The sequence below is a fragment of the Nicotiana tabacum genome, chromosome 20, assembly GCF_000715075.1.
Source record: "Nicotiana tabacum cultivar K326 chromosome 20, ASM71507v2, whole genome shotgun sequence".
Taxonomy (NCBI): Eukaryota; Viridiplantae; Streptophyta; class Magnoliopsida; order Solanales; family Solanaceae; genus Nicotiana; species Nicotiana tabacum.
The window spans coordinates 122734522-122754235 of NC_134099.1; the positions used below are offsets into that span (position 1 = coordinate 122734522).

The 19714-nt window shown below is 37.2% G+C and overlaps 1 protein-coding gene across 1 annotated transcript; it reads left to right on the forward strand.

The window, feature by feature from the left end:
* Positions 1–5361: 5361 nt before the first annotated feature.
* On the forward strand, positions 5362–7086 carry LOC142174525 (uncharacterized). The gene is made up of 3 exons (XM_075240335.1): positions 5362–5400; positions 5740–6033; positions 6367–7086. The coding sequence occupies exons 1-3, from the start codon at positions 5362–5364 to the stop codon at positions 7084–7086; spliced, it is 1053 nt and encodes a 350-aa protein (XP_075096436.1).
* The last annotated feature ends 12628 nt before the right edge of the window (positions 7087–19714 follow it).

Genomic DNA, 19714 nt, shown 5'->3' on the forward strand with positions numbered 1-19714 from the left:
AGATTCGGTCAAATCTTTCAAAATGTGCTTCACACGGAGTATTCCAATAGGCAAAAGTCGCTCATATCTGCTCACTTTATCTTTGCACGAAAACTCTTCGTGTTTCCGAACAAAGAGGGGCAGCTGTGAGCACGTGATTTTTGTTTTACGCGACAATCACTCCAAAAGAAAAAAAATAATAGCAAATGGTCATGTTGTACAATTTTGGAATTTACGTGGCATTTTTGGTAGTTATTTGTGATCTTGTCCATTTTTATTTTTTATCAAACAAAAATATAAAAAATATATGTCGTGTGAACCGTAATCCGGTTATTAAAAGGAAAATCACAAAAAATGCATCTTTCATTCTATTTTGTCATTAAGTGATGTTAGTGTAATTAAATGTTAATTGTGTGATAATTGTTGTTTAATGTTTTTATAGTATTATTTGGCAATTTAATTTAAGAGATTAAAAAGAAAAAAAAAAGAAGGATTTTCGGATTGGGCTAGTCCAAATTAAAACAAACAGGCCCAAACCAAAACAACCCAACCCAGCATCCCTGTTTACCCGATCCAGTTGAGCCGCTTTTAATCTGGACCGTTGATCTCAGGACGATCAACGGCCAAGATCACATCCCCCATACCTACATACGAACCCGACCCGGACCAACCCAACCCCTGGCATGTGAAACGACACCGTTCCCCACCATTTGAAAGATCATGGCCCTTCATCTCACCTTATCCAACGGCTAGGATCTATCCACTCACTAACTATATAAACCTGAAAACCTAACCCCACGCCCCATCCAAACACCCCCCCCCCCTTTCGAGTCGTCTCCTTCACGGACCCAAACCCTCGGAACCCTAGAGCCGCCCCCCTTTTCCCTCACCAAAAACCCGGTGGCAAGGATGCCGGTGACCACCACCTTAACACCATAGGACCGCCTCACCACCCTGAACATGGATCTGTTGTCCCTTTGCCTCGAATCAACCCCTAGGTTCTCGAATCTTCATTTGAAGATTCGAGCAAAACTCGATATATACCAAACCACCCCAGGTTCATACCGGGCACTCCCCTGACCTCCCTTGTGACCAAACCATGCTTGGTTTGGTCCGAATCTAACCAGGGAAACACAAATCCCAAATCTGCTCCTTAGGAACCCTAGAAACCCTGAGCCCGATCTGTGTCCGTTTGAACTAGATGATTAGGGTCTAATGGACCTTAATCGAAGTGTTCTCAGTAGAGAACACTTCGATTAAAGTCCGTTCAACCCCAAGAAAGGTCGATTCAAATCCGAGCTAGGGCTTTCTGATTTTTCAAGGCTTTAAGGTAATTTTTGTTTTCTTTTTCTTTATCAGTTCATCTTTTCTGTTGTAATTGAATGTCTGTTCATATGTCCAAATGTTTTGTTTAATTTATGTTTTGAATTTTTGTCGACTGTGTTGTCCACCTTGCCCGGACCTCTGTATTTGGCCAAGTTTTCTCCACTTACTGATCATGTGTATGTGTGTAAGCTGTACAATCAATTGAACTTAAATTTAATTGATTAATTAGTCCCCAGTACAACTTTGTTTAGTCATTACAATTTGAATCACATGTTGATACTTTTGGATTTCTGATCATTGGCTTCGATTGTAAGTATTACAATTAGTATAGTCGAGTCGATATACGTCGTCAATTAGTTCAGCTTGGAATGGTGATAATCTGATCCCTGTCATTGGTTTGTCTGCTGAAATTTTGTTTGAATTCAATTAGGAACTGAGTATGTTGCCTGTGATTTGTTCAATTTGAATCAGAAAACATTTAAGGGTGGTGTTATAGTTGCAATTCAGACTTTGGTTTTAAATGGATAGCATGTTCACTTGGTTTAGATTTTGGGCAGCATGTGTATGGTCAGCTGTTAAGGAATTAAAATAATTGGACAGCATGTGCTGTCAGATTATATTCTTGCTGCCCATGTCTGGTTTTAGTTTAATAAGGTGATAAAAAGGCTGTCAGGGAATCTGATGGGAGGGTTTCTACTTTTAAATGTTTGAGTGGAAAAACAGCAGGAAAGGAGGGATTTCTGATTTGTTTAACAGGCTGTAAAATGGCCTGATGCTAGGTTATAAGTAGAGGGGAGCTGCCACTTAGAGAGGAGGATTTTTTCAGAAGAGGAGATAGAAAATAGAGAGGCATAGACATATAGAGAGATACACACATACACACAGAGAGAAGCATATATACAGGAGTCAGACAGAGAGAACAGGACACACACACAGACAAAATCAGAAACGATATTTCCATTGTTGTCTTGATTTCACTTGTTTCGACCTGTCTATTTGAACACTGATTTTTCCAAGTCCCAACTGAGTTTACTGGTTGTTTATTTCATTGGTTTGTTCCTGGATTTGGTCTATCTGGGATTTTGATTCTACTCCACTATTCGCTGCTATCATCTTGCTACTGCTTTCATTTGGTCATAGTTGCACCCTTGCACTGGGTTTGTTCTGCTGTTATTGGTTGCTACTGCTGCTGCTCGTTGCTTATATTTGTGATCACTGCTGTCATCTGAGTTTGTTGCTGACTTGCTGCTTCCATTTTCTTCTTTGCATTTCAGCGTCCAGGTACACATTTTTGAATCTCACATTGATGTAACAATAGCAATGAGTTGAAATGAAAGACGCGAAGAATTTTTAGTCCTTCGGTACTGCACCTATAGTATTATAAAATGTTAGTAAATTCGCGCAAATCTTTAGATTGTAACTCGATAGGAAGATACAGCAGGCAGCTTTGTATTTGATTGAGAACTGGGTCTATTTAATTATCTTAACTTACGATGGTTTACCTTGTTTAATTGTGTGTGTGATGTGATCACGTAATTCGTGGAATGCATGAGTAATTGGTACACCAAAAACTAGACTTCATTCTTAGTTATATTCTGCATGTACAAGATGGATTGCTATTAACTTGGACAGAGGCAACATTAGTTTTAAACTATTCAATTTAACTCTGTCACATCCGAATTCCATTAGGCAGTTTTGAATCTAATTAGTAGCAGTTTTTCTAATAAATAGCTGATTTCATTAATCAAGCCCAAATAAGCTAGTTTAAATTCAAACTTGAAGGTCGTTTAATGTAAGTTTAGCATATGTTATTAGTCTTGCTTGCAATCTCCCTTAGAAAATTAACAAGCACATTCACTCATTGAAGTAAGGCATGAGGCAATTCCCACCTCATAAAAAACCAATCAGATAATTAAACAAGAATCCGGAATCGGCCAAGCATGCAATTTACTTAGAACGTAATTTCTTTCTCCATTTATTAGAGACGAACATAATAAAGATGTAATCATCGTAGGTTTACCTGCTTTACAAAAATGAGACGAGCCTCGCCAAATGAGAGACACAAACTGCGGGGGCCTCATAAGTGTATATATATTGAATACTTAGAATTTGGGATGGACTGTTTAGTAAATTTCACTGCCTTCCCCAAAGATAATAACGCGTTAGACTCTTTAGGCGTGACTTAATTAAATTACATTCTTAAATTCGGGTGCGCATTTATGTGACCCAAATCCAAATCTCAACAGAGTCTAAATATGTTAACAACTACGAGTGCATTGATTGTGACGTGGTTCGAGATGCATTTTCATGACATTGCAATTCTATAAAAATAAATGATAATAATAAAAGCGGTTTAAACTTAATAAAAGCACATAAGTCACAACATGTATTTAAATCAGATATTTAGCCATTATAACAATTTAAGCGACCGTGCTAGAACCACGGGATTCGAGGGTGCCTAACACCTTCCCTCGGGTCAACAGAATTCCTTACTTAGAATTTCTGGTTCGCAGACTTCATTTGGAAAAGTCGAATATTTTCCTCGATTCGGGATTCAAGATAAACCGGTGACTTGGGACACCAAAAGCCAAACCTTTCCCAAGTGGCGACTCTGAATTAAATAAATAATCCCATTTCGAATATTGTCACTTAAATTGGAAAAACTCTCCTCGCGCATTTAACCCTTCGGGGCCGGGCGCGCAAAAAGGAGGTGTGACAATAGTTCCCCGGCAACGGCGCCAAAATTTGATAACGCCCGACTATGCCTTTTAAAGGACAAAGCGGTTGCTGCAAATATAATCCGATTTTTAAGTCCGGAAACGAATCCTCAGGGAACTAACTTATCTATTACCCTCTTCGGCAATGTTATTATCAACTCAATCAATCTCTAGATGCAAGATTTTTTATCAATAACGATTAGTTTTTTGTTTAACTACTTCGACTACTATTAAAAACAACGATATGCCAAAACAAAGATAATTCAATGGTAAAAAGGTCGAGGGCAGTGATTTTTCAAATTGCTAGTTTAGGTCCTGACTCTTCCGCTATAATCTCGCCATAATACTCTATGAGGATTAAGAGCTATGGGTTATCGTAATTATCTCTCGTCAACTACAATAATTTACTAGAGCATTCTCTCGAACTACTCTAGCTGACAATAGTTATGCAACTCTAAAGTATCCCACCAAAGTTTTGATATCTCTAAACCCACTTTTAAGTTCAAGTAAATCTCTTCAATTACCCAAAAGTGGTGTTGTTCAACTGTTGTCTAACCTAATACTCTTTCTCAAGCAATATAAGGTAATTAGATACGATTAACCAAGGGCCCATTCAATTAATCACCATACAAAACGTAGTTGAACAATCATATCATAAATCCGGCTCGATTATAACAACTTGAGTCAAAACTTCAACCAACAATTGGTTCCATCAACCCTAGATAAGTATTTAGCTACTCATAACAAAACAAGAGAAAACTACTAAATTGTTCATAATGTAAATTGCAAGACTTAAAAGGAGATAGAAAAACTCTAATATTTTGTTGATCTTCTCACACTTGTTCTTCCTCCAAAAGTAGTCTAAAATTAGCTTCCCCCTTCAGTTGGGCGAGTTTCTAAAGCTTAGGGTTTTACAAAAGTTTCCCCGAAATTACACTTTGGTCCTCAAACTTCCAGCTGCGTGAACAGTGCACCGCGGTCGCGGTCGACCGCGGTGAAAGCTGACCTTTCTGCCTCACTTCAGTAACCTGCCGCGGTTCACCGCGGTCGCGGTGGCCTTCTTGCCCAGGCCATTTGTGCTTCTTTGTGTTCGGGTACTTCTCGAGTGGGTGTTTTTTTTCACATTATCGCCTCCAAAACACTCCATGTTGTTTCCTCTCATTTAATATTCCCTGCTACACAAAAGAACACTATTTAGAGCATTTTGTTGGCAATTTATCTATAAAACAACAACAAAATATGGTTATATTAAGGTATAAATATCAACTATATCGCCTACTATCAACTATATATTTGTACGTTATGGTGATTAAATTCTAAATAGAGGGGTCTAAGATCGATGGTCTTTAATTTATTCTTGGACCCTAAACAAGATCAAGTAATTAGCAAGTTGAGCTAAATCTACGAGCTAAGCTTCTGACTCTTGAGGTCGTCCGTAGATTGCATTACAAAAAATAATGTATGCATTAGCTTTGTATGTTAGTAGTATTTTATTTGATACACTTTTTAATTTATGTATAACTAATGAAGCATTAGTTATACATCTTATTTGTTATTATTCTGTGTATTTAATACATAACATATCCTAATATTAGCAATACCAAGATTATTAATACATGCAAAAGCTTAGTTAAAGATAAAATTGCCCCTTCAAATTTTATGCTTGATTAGAATTCTTTTTACCTGTTTTTCATTAATGTAAATAAGATACAGATAGAGTTGGTGGGACAACTGGACAACGAAGGGAGCCTTAGCAATTTTGATTCCTAATCAGTCAAGAGCTGCTAAAGATAGAGTACATGACTACATCATAGAAGGCAATTGGAATTATGGAAAATTGGCAGATATACTTCCCATAGACATCGTTCAGCAGATTGCCAATATACCAATTGGGAAGGCTTGCCAAGAAGACTATGCAATGTGGGAACCAGAAGAGGATGGTTATTTCTCAACCAAATCTGCTGCTCGAGAACTTATTCAGCATAAGCAAACAGATAACATCAGAAGCAAGGTATGCCATTCATACCTACCTTTCAAAATCTCTTTCCTGGTGTGGAGATTGGTACAAAAGAAACTACCTTTCGATGACACAATCGGAAGGTTTGGAATAAACTCTGTTTCCATGTGTTTCTGTTGCAATATTAAAAAAAGGGAAACTATCCAGCATGTGGATAGTGAAGCTGCGGTACATCTGTGGAAATGATTTGGAGGTCCCCTGGGTATTCAGTACAGAAATGAAACAGTGAAGGACATGCTAAGTAGGTGGTGGAGAACAAAATCAAGAAATGTTTTTCATAAATTGGTCCTGCAAATAACCCCTATTGTAATCTGTTGGGAGTTATAGAAGCAGAGGTGTGTATGTAAATACGGTGGACAGAACAAGATGTGGCATAGAAGAATGGAGCATCAAATATGGTGGACAGTTCAATTAGCTACAAGTTTGACCTTCCCAAAATGCTCACTGGGAAATACTTGGGGCGAACTCTGTGATGCTGTGGAAAGGCTAAGACCAATTCCCATATGGAAAATTGTAAAGTGGATGACGCCTCCCAATGGAAAAGTTAAAATCAATACTGATGGAAGCTTTACAAGGGAGAAGGCAGGAATTAGAGGCATCGTTAGAGATGATCAGGGAACGATGATAATGGCCTTCTCCATGCCAATCTCGTGCACCAATAACAACCAAGCAGAAGCACTAGCTGCAAAATTTGGAATCCAATGGTGTTTGCAAAATGGATTTCAAGAATGTATCATTGAGATAGATTCCTTGGTCATCGCAGACATGCTGAAGATGAGAAGCACCAGAAATATGAAGCTCAAAACAGTGATTGATGATATATCACAGATCCTTTCCCAAGTTAATTGCAGCATTTCACATTGCCTAAGGGAAGCCAACTATGTAGCGGATATCTTGGCTAAAAATGCATCTTCTTCTGGACAGCGACAATTAATTTTAGAATGGCATCAACTACCCAAGTTGGCAATAGGTTATTACCATCTAGACAGATGCCAAATGCCTAGTATTAGGATTAGGTATGACAAGGCGAACTTCTTTGTAAGCTAAGTAACAGATTATTTTTGTTGGAAGGGCTGTGGGTGAAATGCACCTCAACTTATTTTGGTGTGAGGGTCCTCTGACCTCTCTTTGTAATCATCCTTTTAAAATGGAATGAATGATCTCCCTACAGTGGAGCTTAAAATTAAAAAAAAAAAAAAATAAGATACAGGTTGATAAAATTGCCTTATTTAATTTTTTTCCACTCCATTTTTTAATATTAAATTCTTTCAATTAATCATCCCTTTCTATTAAAATATCATATTTAACAACAAAAAGAATGTTAAAAATCGCAATTCCATTTCTGAAAATTAAAGTACTTTTCCCTACAATCGTGGGATTCTTCCTCTTCCTCTCTTGTGAGGCCAATTGTTCCATGGACACACTGTCTTGGATCAGCAATTGTACAAAATGTATAGACCAAATTAATGTAATTATTCCTAAAGAATTTGGAGTGTATTTTTATATATAAATAATTTTCTAAAATAATTATGCAATGCATGTAACTTTTAATACACCAAATCAAACAATAAATAAAAAATAATTTCAGCATAACTAATGCATGAATAATTAATACCAGCATTATTAATACACACTTTTTCGAATTTTTTGGGTGGTTTTCCTAGTAAATATTCATCTTACAAAAGTCACTATATCAATTTTTTGTCACCTACCAAATCATTAAACTCAACCCCATGTAATCAAAAAATCAAACTAATTGGAAAACTCATTTTCTGGAACGAGAAAGATGACGTGGCATGCCAAATCAGCTAAAATCCTAACTTGGCATGCCACATCAACACCATGTCACATGGCAAATGCTATTGCCACGTTAGTACCACGTCACTCAGAACATTTTATAACGAGAAACAAGAAAGAAAAGGAAAAATACTAGAGTTATGTTAGCCCTTGAATTATTGATTTATTTCATTTGTTATCCTCGAGTTATTTGATTGGTGCATATATGACCTTCAATTAAACCAATGATGCAGTTTTGATCCCTAAGCTAACGGTAGGTAACAAAATTAAAAGAAAATAAACAGAATCCTACCATTACAATGTAACCTCGGTCCTCTTGTAACTGGGGAGGAAATTAATGAACAGGGAGTTTTGTTTCTAATTTAGGGGAGTTTGATTTTTTTATTACACAAGGTTGAGTTTAATGAATTTTAGGGGACAAATTTAGAGAAAATTGACAGTCATCTCAAGTCAATGCTTATTTGCACACATGTCAATTTCTAAGAGGTAAATAAATCACACGAACAAGACAAGGAAATATGTTTGGATTAACGGCGTCAAAATTTGATCACGCCCAACTATGCTTTATAAAAGGACACACGGACGTTGCAAATATAATCTGAGTATTTATGCTCAGAGTCGAACCCACAGGGAACTAACCTATCAATTACTTTCGTTGGACTTACTAAATTCTATAAAATCAATTTCCCCCAAACGTTGTAAATAACAGTTGATGGTATTTCTAATAACTAAGACTGAAAGTAAATAAACGGCTGGAAACTAACTATGCTTGAGTTGTAAACAATTATGAGAAGGTTCTAAGGTAGTGATTTCCCCTGTTAATGTAATCCCTTCCGGTTATGTTTCATATAGATTCACCAAAACATCTCTATCCATCATGAGCACTCCTTTTACCGTAAATCTCTCCCGAGTAATCACGATAATTTATTAGACGCACTCTTCCGAGATACACTAGCTGGCTTTGTTTATTTCAACTCACTTTAGATTGCACCCAAGGCTTCGTTATCCCTAATCCCGCTTTTAAACCCGCAGTTATAGATCCCTCTTATACTTTGGGAGTGGTGTTGTTCAACAATTACCTAAATATGCACTCTCTCCCGAGTAATACGTACTAAATAGGCACAGCTAATTAAGAGCTCTTCAACCAACCACAATATAAACGTAGTTGAGCAAATAGAGAAAAGCTGCGGCTCAATTATATAAAAACATAACAAGAATTTATCCTACAAAAAGTTCTATCAAAACTCTTGATAACAAATTAGCTATTCATAATAGTATGTAAAACTGCAATACTAAAAGTCATAACCAACAATAAAAAATAGGAAGAGGAAGGAAAAACTCGTAGAAGAATTCTCCGCCTTGCTCCTATTGTGTCTCTGCCTCCTTAGGTCGAATCTGTGTCAAATATTGGTCTCCTCTCTCAAAATACCGTTTTTCCATGTATATATACCAAGTAGGGTTGGGACCAAATAATTATACCTTCTCCAATGTGAAAAAGGACACTTTTCCCGGGTTTGACTAGCGCGGCCGCGCTCGTGACTGCGCTAGTGGCCGCACATATTGCCCAGTATTCTGTCTGACAAGCGCGGTTGCGCTATTGACGCGCACTTGTTACCCTGTTTTGCTTGAAATTTGGAATAACGTAAAACATGAAAGTTGTAGCCCTTTGAGTTACCTTTCCAACCATATATTGTGGATCCCAAATGGAGTTCTGAGAAAAACGTTATGTATATTTTACTAGACAGTAGGCAAGTGCCCTCACACAACTAAAGAGAGTAGTTCCACACAATAAAATTTAAGAATACTTAGGAACTCAAGATAGAAAGAATTCACTCACTCTCAGAAATAACATTCATATGCCACAAAAGATGCACCACAATCTTGCCCGTAGTGTACTACTCCACTAATCGAGCTCATTCAATCTAGGATCAATTAGGACTTTATTTGGTTGTAATGTAGGCTACGGGGCGGGTAGGATACATTTAAATATAAGAGTGACTACACCTCCCTAAGCACTTTAATACATATACTTTAACATTCAAACCTCATACTTATGTCAAACCAAAACTCCACCTTCACATCAATGTATATTACCCCATTCTTCTTTAAGCACACTTACATCAAGAGCTATCACTTACCAAGGAATTATTTTTTCCACAACAATCTAATTATTTTCTTTTTTTCTTTTTTTTCTTCTTTTTTTTCCAATTCAAGTGGCTCTTACTTTTTTTTTTAAAGCACAGCACCTTTCTCCTTATTTCATTAGTTCCAATCAAAAACCAAACCAACTACCTCACACTTTAACTTTTACATAGTTCATAATAATTCAAGTGCTCATGAGAGGTTAAAAGGTTCAAATAGATGATTAATTTAAACAAATGGGTAAGGCTTGTAATGTGGTTGCCAAAGAAACAAGATTACAGTCTCAAAGGGGTTAACTACGATACATAATAATTAGGTGGGTAAAATATACATATCTGGCTCAACAAGGAAACGCCTATATCACTTCCAAGACCAAACAAAACTACTATTTCGCTTTGCAAACATACAGGGCAAGTTCTAGGCATCAAATGCAATGCACAGAATGTAACAAATTCTTAGATACACATGGCACATAACTCACTCAGGATTGGTTTCATAGACACTAGTCAAAGAAGTTAAGCAAAGTTAAGATCATACAATTTAAGATACTTTTACAAGAGTTAAAAACTGAGCCTAAACGTCACAACCAAAGTACTCACTATTCTCAAGGCATAACAAAGTCAAGAGATATTGCTTCATTTCAAAACACAACACAATGGCTCATATTTTTAAAAAAACTAACTACATCCGGTTCAAATAAAACTCTTGGAAAGAACCGCGGCACAAAGAAAAACCAAGGGGGAATTGCTACACTACCTAACAAAAGAAACTCTTGTTTTATTTTATTTTTTCATTAGACTTAAATCCCTCAAGAAAATTGTCTAATAGATCCATCGTCGGGAAAAGTCTAATTTTTTCTATTTAAAAAAATATTCAATTAATAACATAATAAAATATCATAGAAAGTCACTCAGACAATCTCCTCACCCCACACTTAAAATTGTACATTGTCCCCAATGCACACCCATACATACAAGAGGGTAAAAGAAACTCCCTGGTAGACCAAAGGCCGAAGCACTAGCAGCTCATGGGGTACTCAGACTTCTCCCAAGCTTGGTCCTTCGTGCGGGTACCTCACACTTAGTTCCAACCATTTAGTTTGTTGTTGCATCCTTCCAATACCTTTGCTTTCCATGCTCCTAGAAAATAAAAAATTGACACTACAAAAATAATACAATTAAAAAAATAATAAATAAAAGAAAGCAATAAAGCTGGGTTGCCTCCCAACAGGCGCTGGATTTAATGTCGCGGCACGACATGAATCACTTTTTGCCTCCACTTTGAACTTATGAATCGGACCCCAAGTTTTGATTATGCTCTATGATCATGCTCCCGGGGTGGTGGAACGAATCTGACTGACCCAATAAAATAATATAGTATTCTGCACTTCTGGCCTTTAGATGAGGTGTGTAATCCCGACTTTCTGGCAAGAAGAATTCCAGAATGTAAGCACTTTGTTCCTCATTTCTTGACTCCTCAAATGGCTCGGACAACTCTATTTCCATATCATCATCTAAACACAATGTGGGAAAAAAGCTTGGAGTGAGGACCAATGCGCTCAACTACATGAACATTGGGACTGTCTACATTCTCAATACTAATGACAATAGAGTCAACTAAATATGTGTCCTCAATATCCTTGGTTGACTCTAGTATCTCTTCTACAACATCGACATCCTCAAAATCTAGTGAGATTGATCGTTGGTGTTCTACTCTAGCATCCTCCTCTAGCTCATCCTCGTATTTTTTTAAATCCTCCAGTAAAATGGCAATTTCTACAGCCAATTCATGCTCATATTGGCTACTATCCACAATGTCAACTTGTTGCGCTTTACAAGGTTCAATTAATTTAATCGCTTGAGCCTCTAAGTTGTGAATAGTTTCCCCTTGCCTTTGTACCCGCAGTTGTATCTCATCATATTGTTCCGTAAGCCACTTTAGCATATCCTCGATCTCTTTCAGGTTCTCATACCTGGGTTCTTTGCTCCTATTAACTTCAAAAAAAAAAAAACCATCAAAGTAAGGGGTTGGGGGAAGATAAGAACTATAAGCACAACCATGAAAGTGATCATCTTGATCACCACACATATCACACACATTCCACACATAAGATTGAGTTGGTGCACAAAACTCACTCTCGGAAATATTTTGATAATTTCGCCTTGGGTGAATTCCTTCACAATTTGCATAAGGAGGATTAAAAGTAGAATTACCAACATCAAAATTCTCATAATTCCATGATGCCATGTTTCTCAAATAAACAAATAAAACTAAAATTAAAAAAAATCAAATAATAAAATAAAAGTTCAAACTTGAAACCTAGCAATATGTACACCTACAACTACACCGTTAGTTCCCCGGCAACAGCACCAAAATTTGATCACGCTCAACTATGCCTTATAAAAAGGACTAAGCGATCATTGCAAATATAATCCGGTTTATATGTCCGGAGTCGAATCCCATAGAGAACTAAGGCTTAGCTACAGCTGTTCACTATCACCAAGAAGACAAGTTTGAACAGTTCCTAACTTATAGATATTAAGATTCTTGTGTTTAACTAATTAACTAATAAATTAAAATAGTAAATTAACAACTACAGATGCTAAGGGTTAGAGACAAGATTAAGGAGGTCTAGAGTTATGATTTTCCTAATCGTCGGAATCCTTCCCGCTATGTCTTCTATAATTTCGCCTAAGTATTCTCTACCGATCATGAGCGCTATGCGTGTTGTAATTCTCTCCCGAGTAATTACTACAATTTACTAGACATACTCTCCCGAGTTACACTAGTTGGCTTTAATTACAGCTCACTTAGATCGCACCCAAGGTTTCGTTATCCCTAATCCCACCTTTAAACCCTTGGTTATTGATTCCTCACATACGTCGGGAGTGATGTTGTTCAACAACTACCTAAATATACACTCTCTCCCGGGTAATACATACTAAATAGGCACAACTAATTGAGAGTTTTTCAACCAACCACAATATAAACGTAGTTGAACAAATAGAGAAAAGCTACGGCTCAATTATATAAAAACATAACAAGAATTTATCCTACAAAAGGTTATATCAAAACTCTAGATAACAAATTAGCTATTCATAATAGTATGTAAAACTGCAATACTAAAAGTCATAACCAATGATGAAAAATAGGAAGAGGAAGGAAAAACTCGTAGAAGAATTCTCCGTCTTGCTCCTATTGTGTCTCTGCCTCCTTAGGTCGAATCTGTATCAAAAATTGGTCTCTTCCCTCAAAATACCGTTTTTCCATGTATATATACCAAGTAGGGTTGGGCCCAAACAATTATACCTTCTCCAATGTAAAAAGGGACAATTTTCCCGGGTTTGACTAGCGCGGCCACGCTCGTGACCGCGCTAGTGGCCGCGCATATTGCCCAGTATTCTGCCTGACGAGCGCGGCCGCGCTATTGACGCGCACTTTTCACCCTGTTTTGTTTGGAATTTAGAAAAACATAAAACATGAAAATTGTAGCCCTTTGAGTTAAATTTCCAACCATATATCGTGGAGCCTAAATGGAGTCCTAAGCAAAAGGTTATGTGCATTTTACTAGACAGTGCGCAATATACCTACTCGAGTCTTCGTTTATTCTTAACTAACAAAGTTGACCCCTGACACGATCCCGGCTTAATTCCTTGAACTTTTACTCAGACTTCAAAGCTCCAAATCACTTGAATTTATTCCATAACATCTATATAGCTCGGAATCACTCCTACAAGGCATAAAACACACAATTAGCGCAAGACACTAGCGATTAAAGCTCAAACTCAATTAAAGTGCAGTAAATTAGAGTGTAATAAGCGACTAAAATACGTAATTATAGCCTATCATCAGAGATCCACGAATTTTGAAATTATATTATATTTATATATATTCCAACAAAATAATTTCCAACGAAAATATATCACTCTTCAAGTGTCCTAGACATATAATTTTAAAGCCATCAATCTAAAATTTATAGTGCTATTAGCTCTGTCACTATCAATCTCCAAAGAAATCAGAAGGAAAGTGAGAAAAAGAGGAAACTGATAATTTCACTGCATTTGATAGAACTTAGAAGCTTCAAGGAAACAATGGTGCAAAATTTGCTGGTTTTTATATATACTTGATTTTTTGTTAGAAAGACTATAACATGATAAAACATGGCAAATATAATTAGTCAAAGAGCAGATGTGTTAAATTCATACTAAACTAGACGATTTCTAATAGGCTTCTAGATGGCAATTATATAATGCAACAAGACAATAAAATTTCAAGAATTGTGGATCTCTCTAAGTAAATTCTAATATTTTGGATTTTATAATATGTGTTTGGAAATTAAAGTCGTGACAGTGATTGTAAATTTAATATCCAGCAGGCAGCTATAAAGTATATTAATAATTCTAGTATACAAGGAAAAGATCATTTTGGAAAACAAATTGAGTTTTAAACGGTTCAAAAGATCATGAACTGAAAGGATAATTCTAAGTCTTCTTGTCATTTCAAACTTGACCAGAGAATGGTGACCGAGTTCAAATATAAAGGGTGTGAAAGGAGGGATTTGCAGTCATGCTGAAAATTATTAGACTTCACGTCAATTTGGTATAACATGAAAAAGTTCTGGTTCTGATCAAAATTGTAAATAAAAACAAGGCCCAAAATCTTGTTATGTACTGGATCACTTCTGTAAATAGAGGTCAATTCTCTTTCTACATTACTACTTATAATAAGAGGGAATAGCAGGCACGTCTCGATCAACATGTGTGCTTCCTTGAAATTAACAATTTATTTGAGGGTATTGTTGTCATTTAACGTATTTCTAGTGCTGACACTTATATTGGTGGGACAACACGTGTAGTCTCATTTTCTATCAGTGGAACAGTTTTTAGGTTTTGCTCTCTAGGACTTCTGCTATCTCTACCTGCTCTTCGTTCTTAAATTTTTTTGACGGTGCTTTTTCTTATCTCAGGTGAGGGTTATGTTACTGCTGTTTTCAGTTATTTTATTTCATAATTATTTTGCAATTTTCTGTAATTCATTTGGATTTTGCAGTTTGATCGTTGTTTTTTGCTGGGTTTCCTTGTTCTCATCTTGTGTTTTTCCGTTTCATTTGGCTCTGTAGGCGTTTGAGAAAATTCTTCAACGAATTAGGCCTTCGATTAGACTTTTACTATTATCTTTCGGTTAATTTGTTGCTTCCTGTATTGGCTAAAATTGAGTTTACATATTAAAGTGATTGGAAGATGACGTGTCATGACACGTAGATTGGTCACAAAGTTATGATTGGCAAAGAGGCACGAGTTGCAACAGATACGAGTAGAGACATAAGATCATGCAAATGGAAATGCTCAATTTGAAAATGTTGAAGCTATCGATGAAGCTTTGTAAAAACTAATTGCTGAACAGGTCAATAAAGCTCTTGAGGCTTTTGCTAGCCAGTTACCAGCTGCACCACCCACACCCACCCCAAATAACAACACTTTGGAGAACCCTCGCTCTGGGCTTGTTAATTCAGGTAGTGGTGGAACCCCCAGCGAATCACAAGAGGGAGTACCGGGTAACTTAGTCAATTCTGATTTACAAAATTTAGTACTAACATTGCAGAAACAACTCAAGGAGCAAGGTGACCGCATATAGCAAATACCCGGGGTGCCGCCCGTAATCAAAGGGATAGATATGGATAAATATTCGGAACAACCCTGGAAGCCAAGTGCTGCTTCCCTCCCAATTCCAAAGAAATTCAAAATGCCCGATATTCCAAAATACGATGGAACAACTGATCTACGAGACCACGCGACTGCATTCACAACAGGCGTAAAAGGCAACGACTTGACCAAACAGGAGATCGAATCAGTATTGGTCAAGAAATTCGGTGAAACACTCACTAAGGATGCATTAACATGGTAATCTCTTTTACCCGAAAATTCTATAAATTCTTTTACTAAGCTTGCAGATTCTTTCATCAAAGCACACTCGGGAGCTCAAAAAGACGAAAAAAGAATGGAAGATATTTTCAAAATCGAGCAAGGGGAATTAGAATTGCTTAGAGAGTTCGTGGACAGATTCCAACGTGAAAGAATGATATTACCGCGTGTACCTGACAATTGGGCAGCTATAGCCTTCACAAGTAATTTGAATGAAAAAAGCTCAGAAGCTACGAGGCGACTCAAGGAAAGTCTTCGTGAATTCCCAGCTACAACATGGAATGATGTTTACAATAGGTATAGCACGAAGCTGAGAATAGAGGAAGATATTATCTCACTGTCTCAAAAAGAAGAAAAGGTAAGTTCGAGATGGGCGAAAATCGAAAAAAGGTCCGGTAAAAATAGGTACGAACCATACGTGGGACCAGCAAGAAAAGACTCACAGTCAAAACAGGACGATCAAATGTATGATCACAGGTCGAGGAATAGAGAGTCGGGCTCGTCATCAAGATTTGGGAATGATCGAAACACGCGTGAGTCACGAGATGATGATAGAAACTTGAAGGCGAGGTTTGGCGGTTATAATTTCAATATGAGCACTTCTGAACTCGTAGTTGTTTTGAGAAGCATGGGTGACAAGGTACGATGGTCAAAAGAGATGAGATCGAATCCAAACAGGCACAATCCTGATCATTGGTGTGAATTTCATAACGATCACGAGCATAAAACGGCAGACTGTAGGTTTTTACAAAGTGAAGTTGAACATTTATTAAAATAGGGTTATCTCACCGAGTTATTCAGTGAGAAAGGTAAGCAAGCATACATGAAGAATAGGCAGGAGCCCCCTAAACCACCTTCTCCCAAAAGGACTGTCAACGTTATAAGTGGATATGAAGACATAAATGGTATGACGTACACAACAGCCAATAAAATTTCCAAAGTCATAATAACCCAAGGGAAACGGGTGCGACATGTCTTAGAGGAAGAAAGCATTACGTTTGATGATGCAGATACGGATGGTGTATTATTTTCTCATAACGATGCACTGGTAATATCTCTACTTGTACATGATACTAATGTAAAACAAGTTTTCATTGATCCAGGTAGTTCCGTGAACATTATTCTGTTAAGAGTTTTACGTGAGATGCAAGCTGAAGATAAATTAATACCAAAGGCGCATACTCTATCTGGATTCGACAATTCCAGTGCCGTGACAAAAGGAGAGGTAATACTTACTACATTCGCAGAAGGAGTTGTCAAAGATACAAAGTTTCAGGTAATATATATGGATATGGCTTACAATATGATCCTTAGGAGACCATGGATCCACGAGATGGATATCGTTCTGTCAACCTTACATCAAGTTATTAAATTTCCATCACCAAGGGGAATATGTCAAATCCGTGGGGACCAACATACATCCAGGAGCATCAACTCTATAGCGGATTCAAGTACGAGAAACGAAGAAAAATAACAATCACAGAATCCAGTTGAGGGTACCACAACACAAACCTCAACTGAATAAGGGCGAACAGATGTGGACTTAAGGCCAGATACCATTCAAGAACCAGAGAAAAACAAAAATATCAAGACAACAATTGAAGAACTGGAGTTTGTGGTGTTATTTGCACAATGGCCTGATAGGAAAGCCTACGTAGGGGCCAATCTAAGCCAGGACATGAAAGGTAAGTTGATTGAATTTTTGAAAACTAACGTGGATTGTTTTGCTTGGTCCCACTCTGATATGACAGGAATACCACCGGAGGTAATGACTCACAAATTAAATGAAGACCCATCGTATCCTCCTGTCAAACAAAAGAAGAGAAAGCAAGAAACTTTCAAAAATCAGGTGATTCAAGATGAGGTTCAAAAATTACTAGAGATTGGGTCTATCTGTGAGGTAAAGTATCCTAATTGGTTAGCCAATACTGTTGTGGTACAGAAGAAGAATGGTAAGTGGCGAGTTTATGTAGATTACACAGACCTTAAAAAAACATGTCCTAAAGATTCTTTTCCACTACCACATATAGATCAACTAATTGATGCTACTTCAGGACATGAATTATTAAGTTTTTTAGATGCGTATTCAGGATACAATCAGATCAAAATGGCTCTGATAGATGAAGAAAAAACTTCCTTCATAACTGACAGGGGGACTTACTGTTATAAAGTAATGCCTTTTGGTCTCAAAAATGTTGGTGCAATATATCAAAGACTAGTGACTAAAATGTTTCAAGAACATTTGGGGAAAACTATGGAAGTCTATATAGACGACATGCTCGTCAAAACTCAACATTCAGGGGATCATATATCATACTTGTCTGATGCATTTCAGATTTTGCAAAAGTTTAATATGAAATTAAATCCTGAGAAGTGTGCATTCGATGTTGCATCAGGTAAGTTTTTAGGTTTTCTTGTCTCTAACCGTGGTATTGAAGTGAATCCCACACAGATTAAGGCCATTGAAGAAATCCCTGACATACTTACAAGTAAAAAAGAAGTGCAAAGATTGACAGGAAGAATTGCAGCCTTGGGAAGATTCATTTCTAAATCATCAGAAAAGTGCTTTAAATTCTTTTCAGCTCTTAAAAAGTAAGATCATTTCGAATGGAATGAGGAATGTCAACAGGCACTCAAAAATTTGAAGACATACTTATCAAATCCGCCACTACTCACAAAACTAAAGGTTGGGGAAAGACTGCTCATCTACCTTGCTGTCTCAGAAGTAGTGGTAAGTATTGTTTTAGTCCGTGAGGACCAAGGTAAACAATATCTGATCTATTATGTCAGGAAATCTTTATTAGATGCGGAGACGCGGTATCCTCAATTAGAAAAGCTTGCACTTGCATTAATCATGGCATCTAGAAAATTAAGGACTTATTTTCAATGTCATCATATTGTTGTAGTAACTGCTTATCCATTACGCAATATATTACACAAGCATGAGTTGTCAACTAGGTTAGCTAAGTGGGCTATAGAATTAAGTGAATATGATATTACATACCAACCTAAAACTGCTATAAAATCTCAAGTGTTAGCTGATTTCGTGGCTGATTTTAGCCAAAGGATGCAATTAGAAGCAGAAAAAGAATTGCATGTGCTCAACGGAGCTAACCCAGGGATTTGGACCTTATTTGCTGATGGTTCATCTAATATAAATGGTGCAGGCTTAGGGATCGTTTTTGTACCACCTACGGGTGAAACCATTCGACAAGCCATTAATTGTCATTCTATAACTAACAATGAGGCAGAGTATGAGGCAGTGATTGCAGGTTTAGAACTGGTACGAGAACTTGGCATTAATTAGATTGTAATCAAGAGCAATTTGCAGCTCGTGGTTAACCAAATGCTGGGGACTTATACCGCCAGGGAAGCACGAATGCATCATTATTTAGAGAAGGTACGGGATCTAATCAGGCAATTCCAAACCTGGAAGGTTACGCAAATACCAAGAGATGAAAATGTTGAGGTGGATGCCTTAGCTAATCTCGCATCTACAGAAGACGTGGCAAGCAATGAAAATGCTTTTTTAATACATTTGTTTCATTCAGTGCTCGATCCAGATAAAAATGAGGTAAATTTTAATAACTTAACGTGGGATTGGAGGAACGAGATTGTTGCTTTTTTGCAAAATGGTATCGTTCTTGAAGACAAGAGAAAAGCTCACGCGCTTCGAAAAAAGGTTGCTCGATATTGCTTAAAGCAAGGCAATCTTTGTCGGAAAATATTTGGTGGTCCCTTAGCAAGATGCCTCAGACCTTCTCAGACAGAATACATAATGAGAGAAATACACGAGGGGCATTGTGGGAATCACG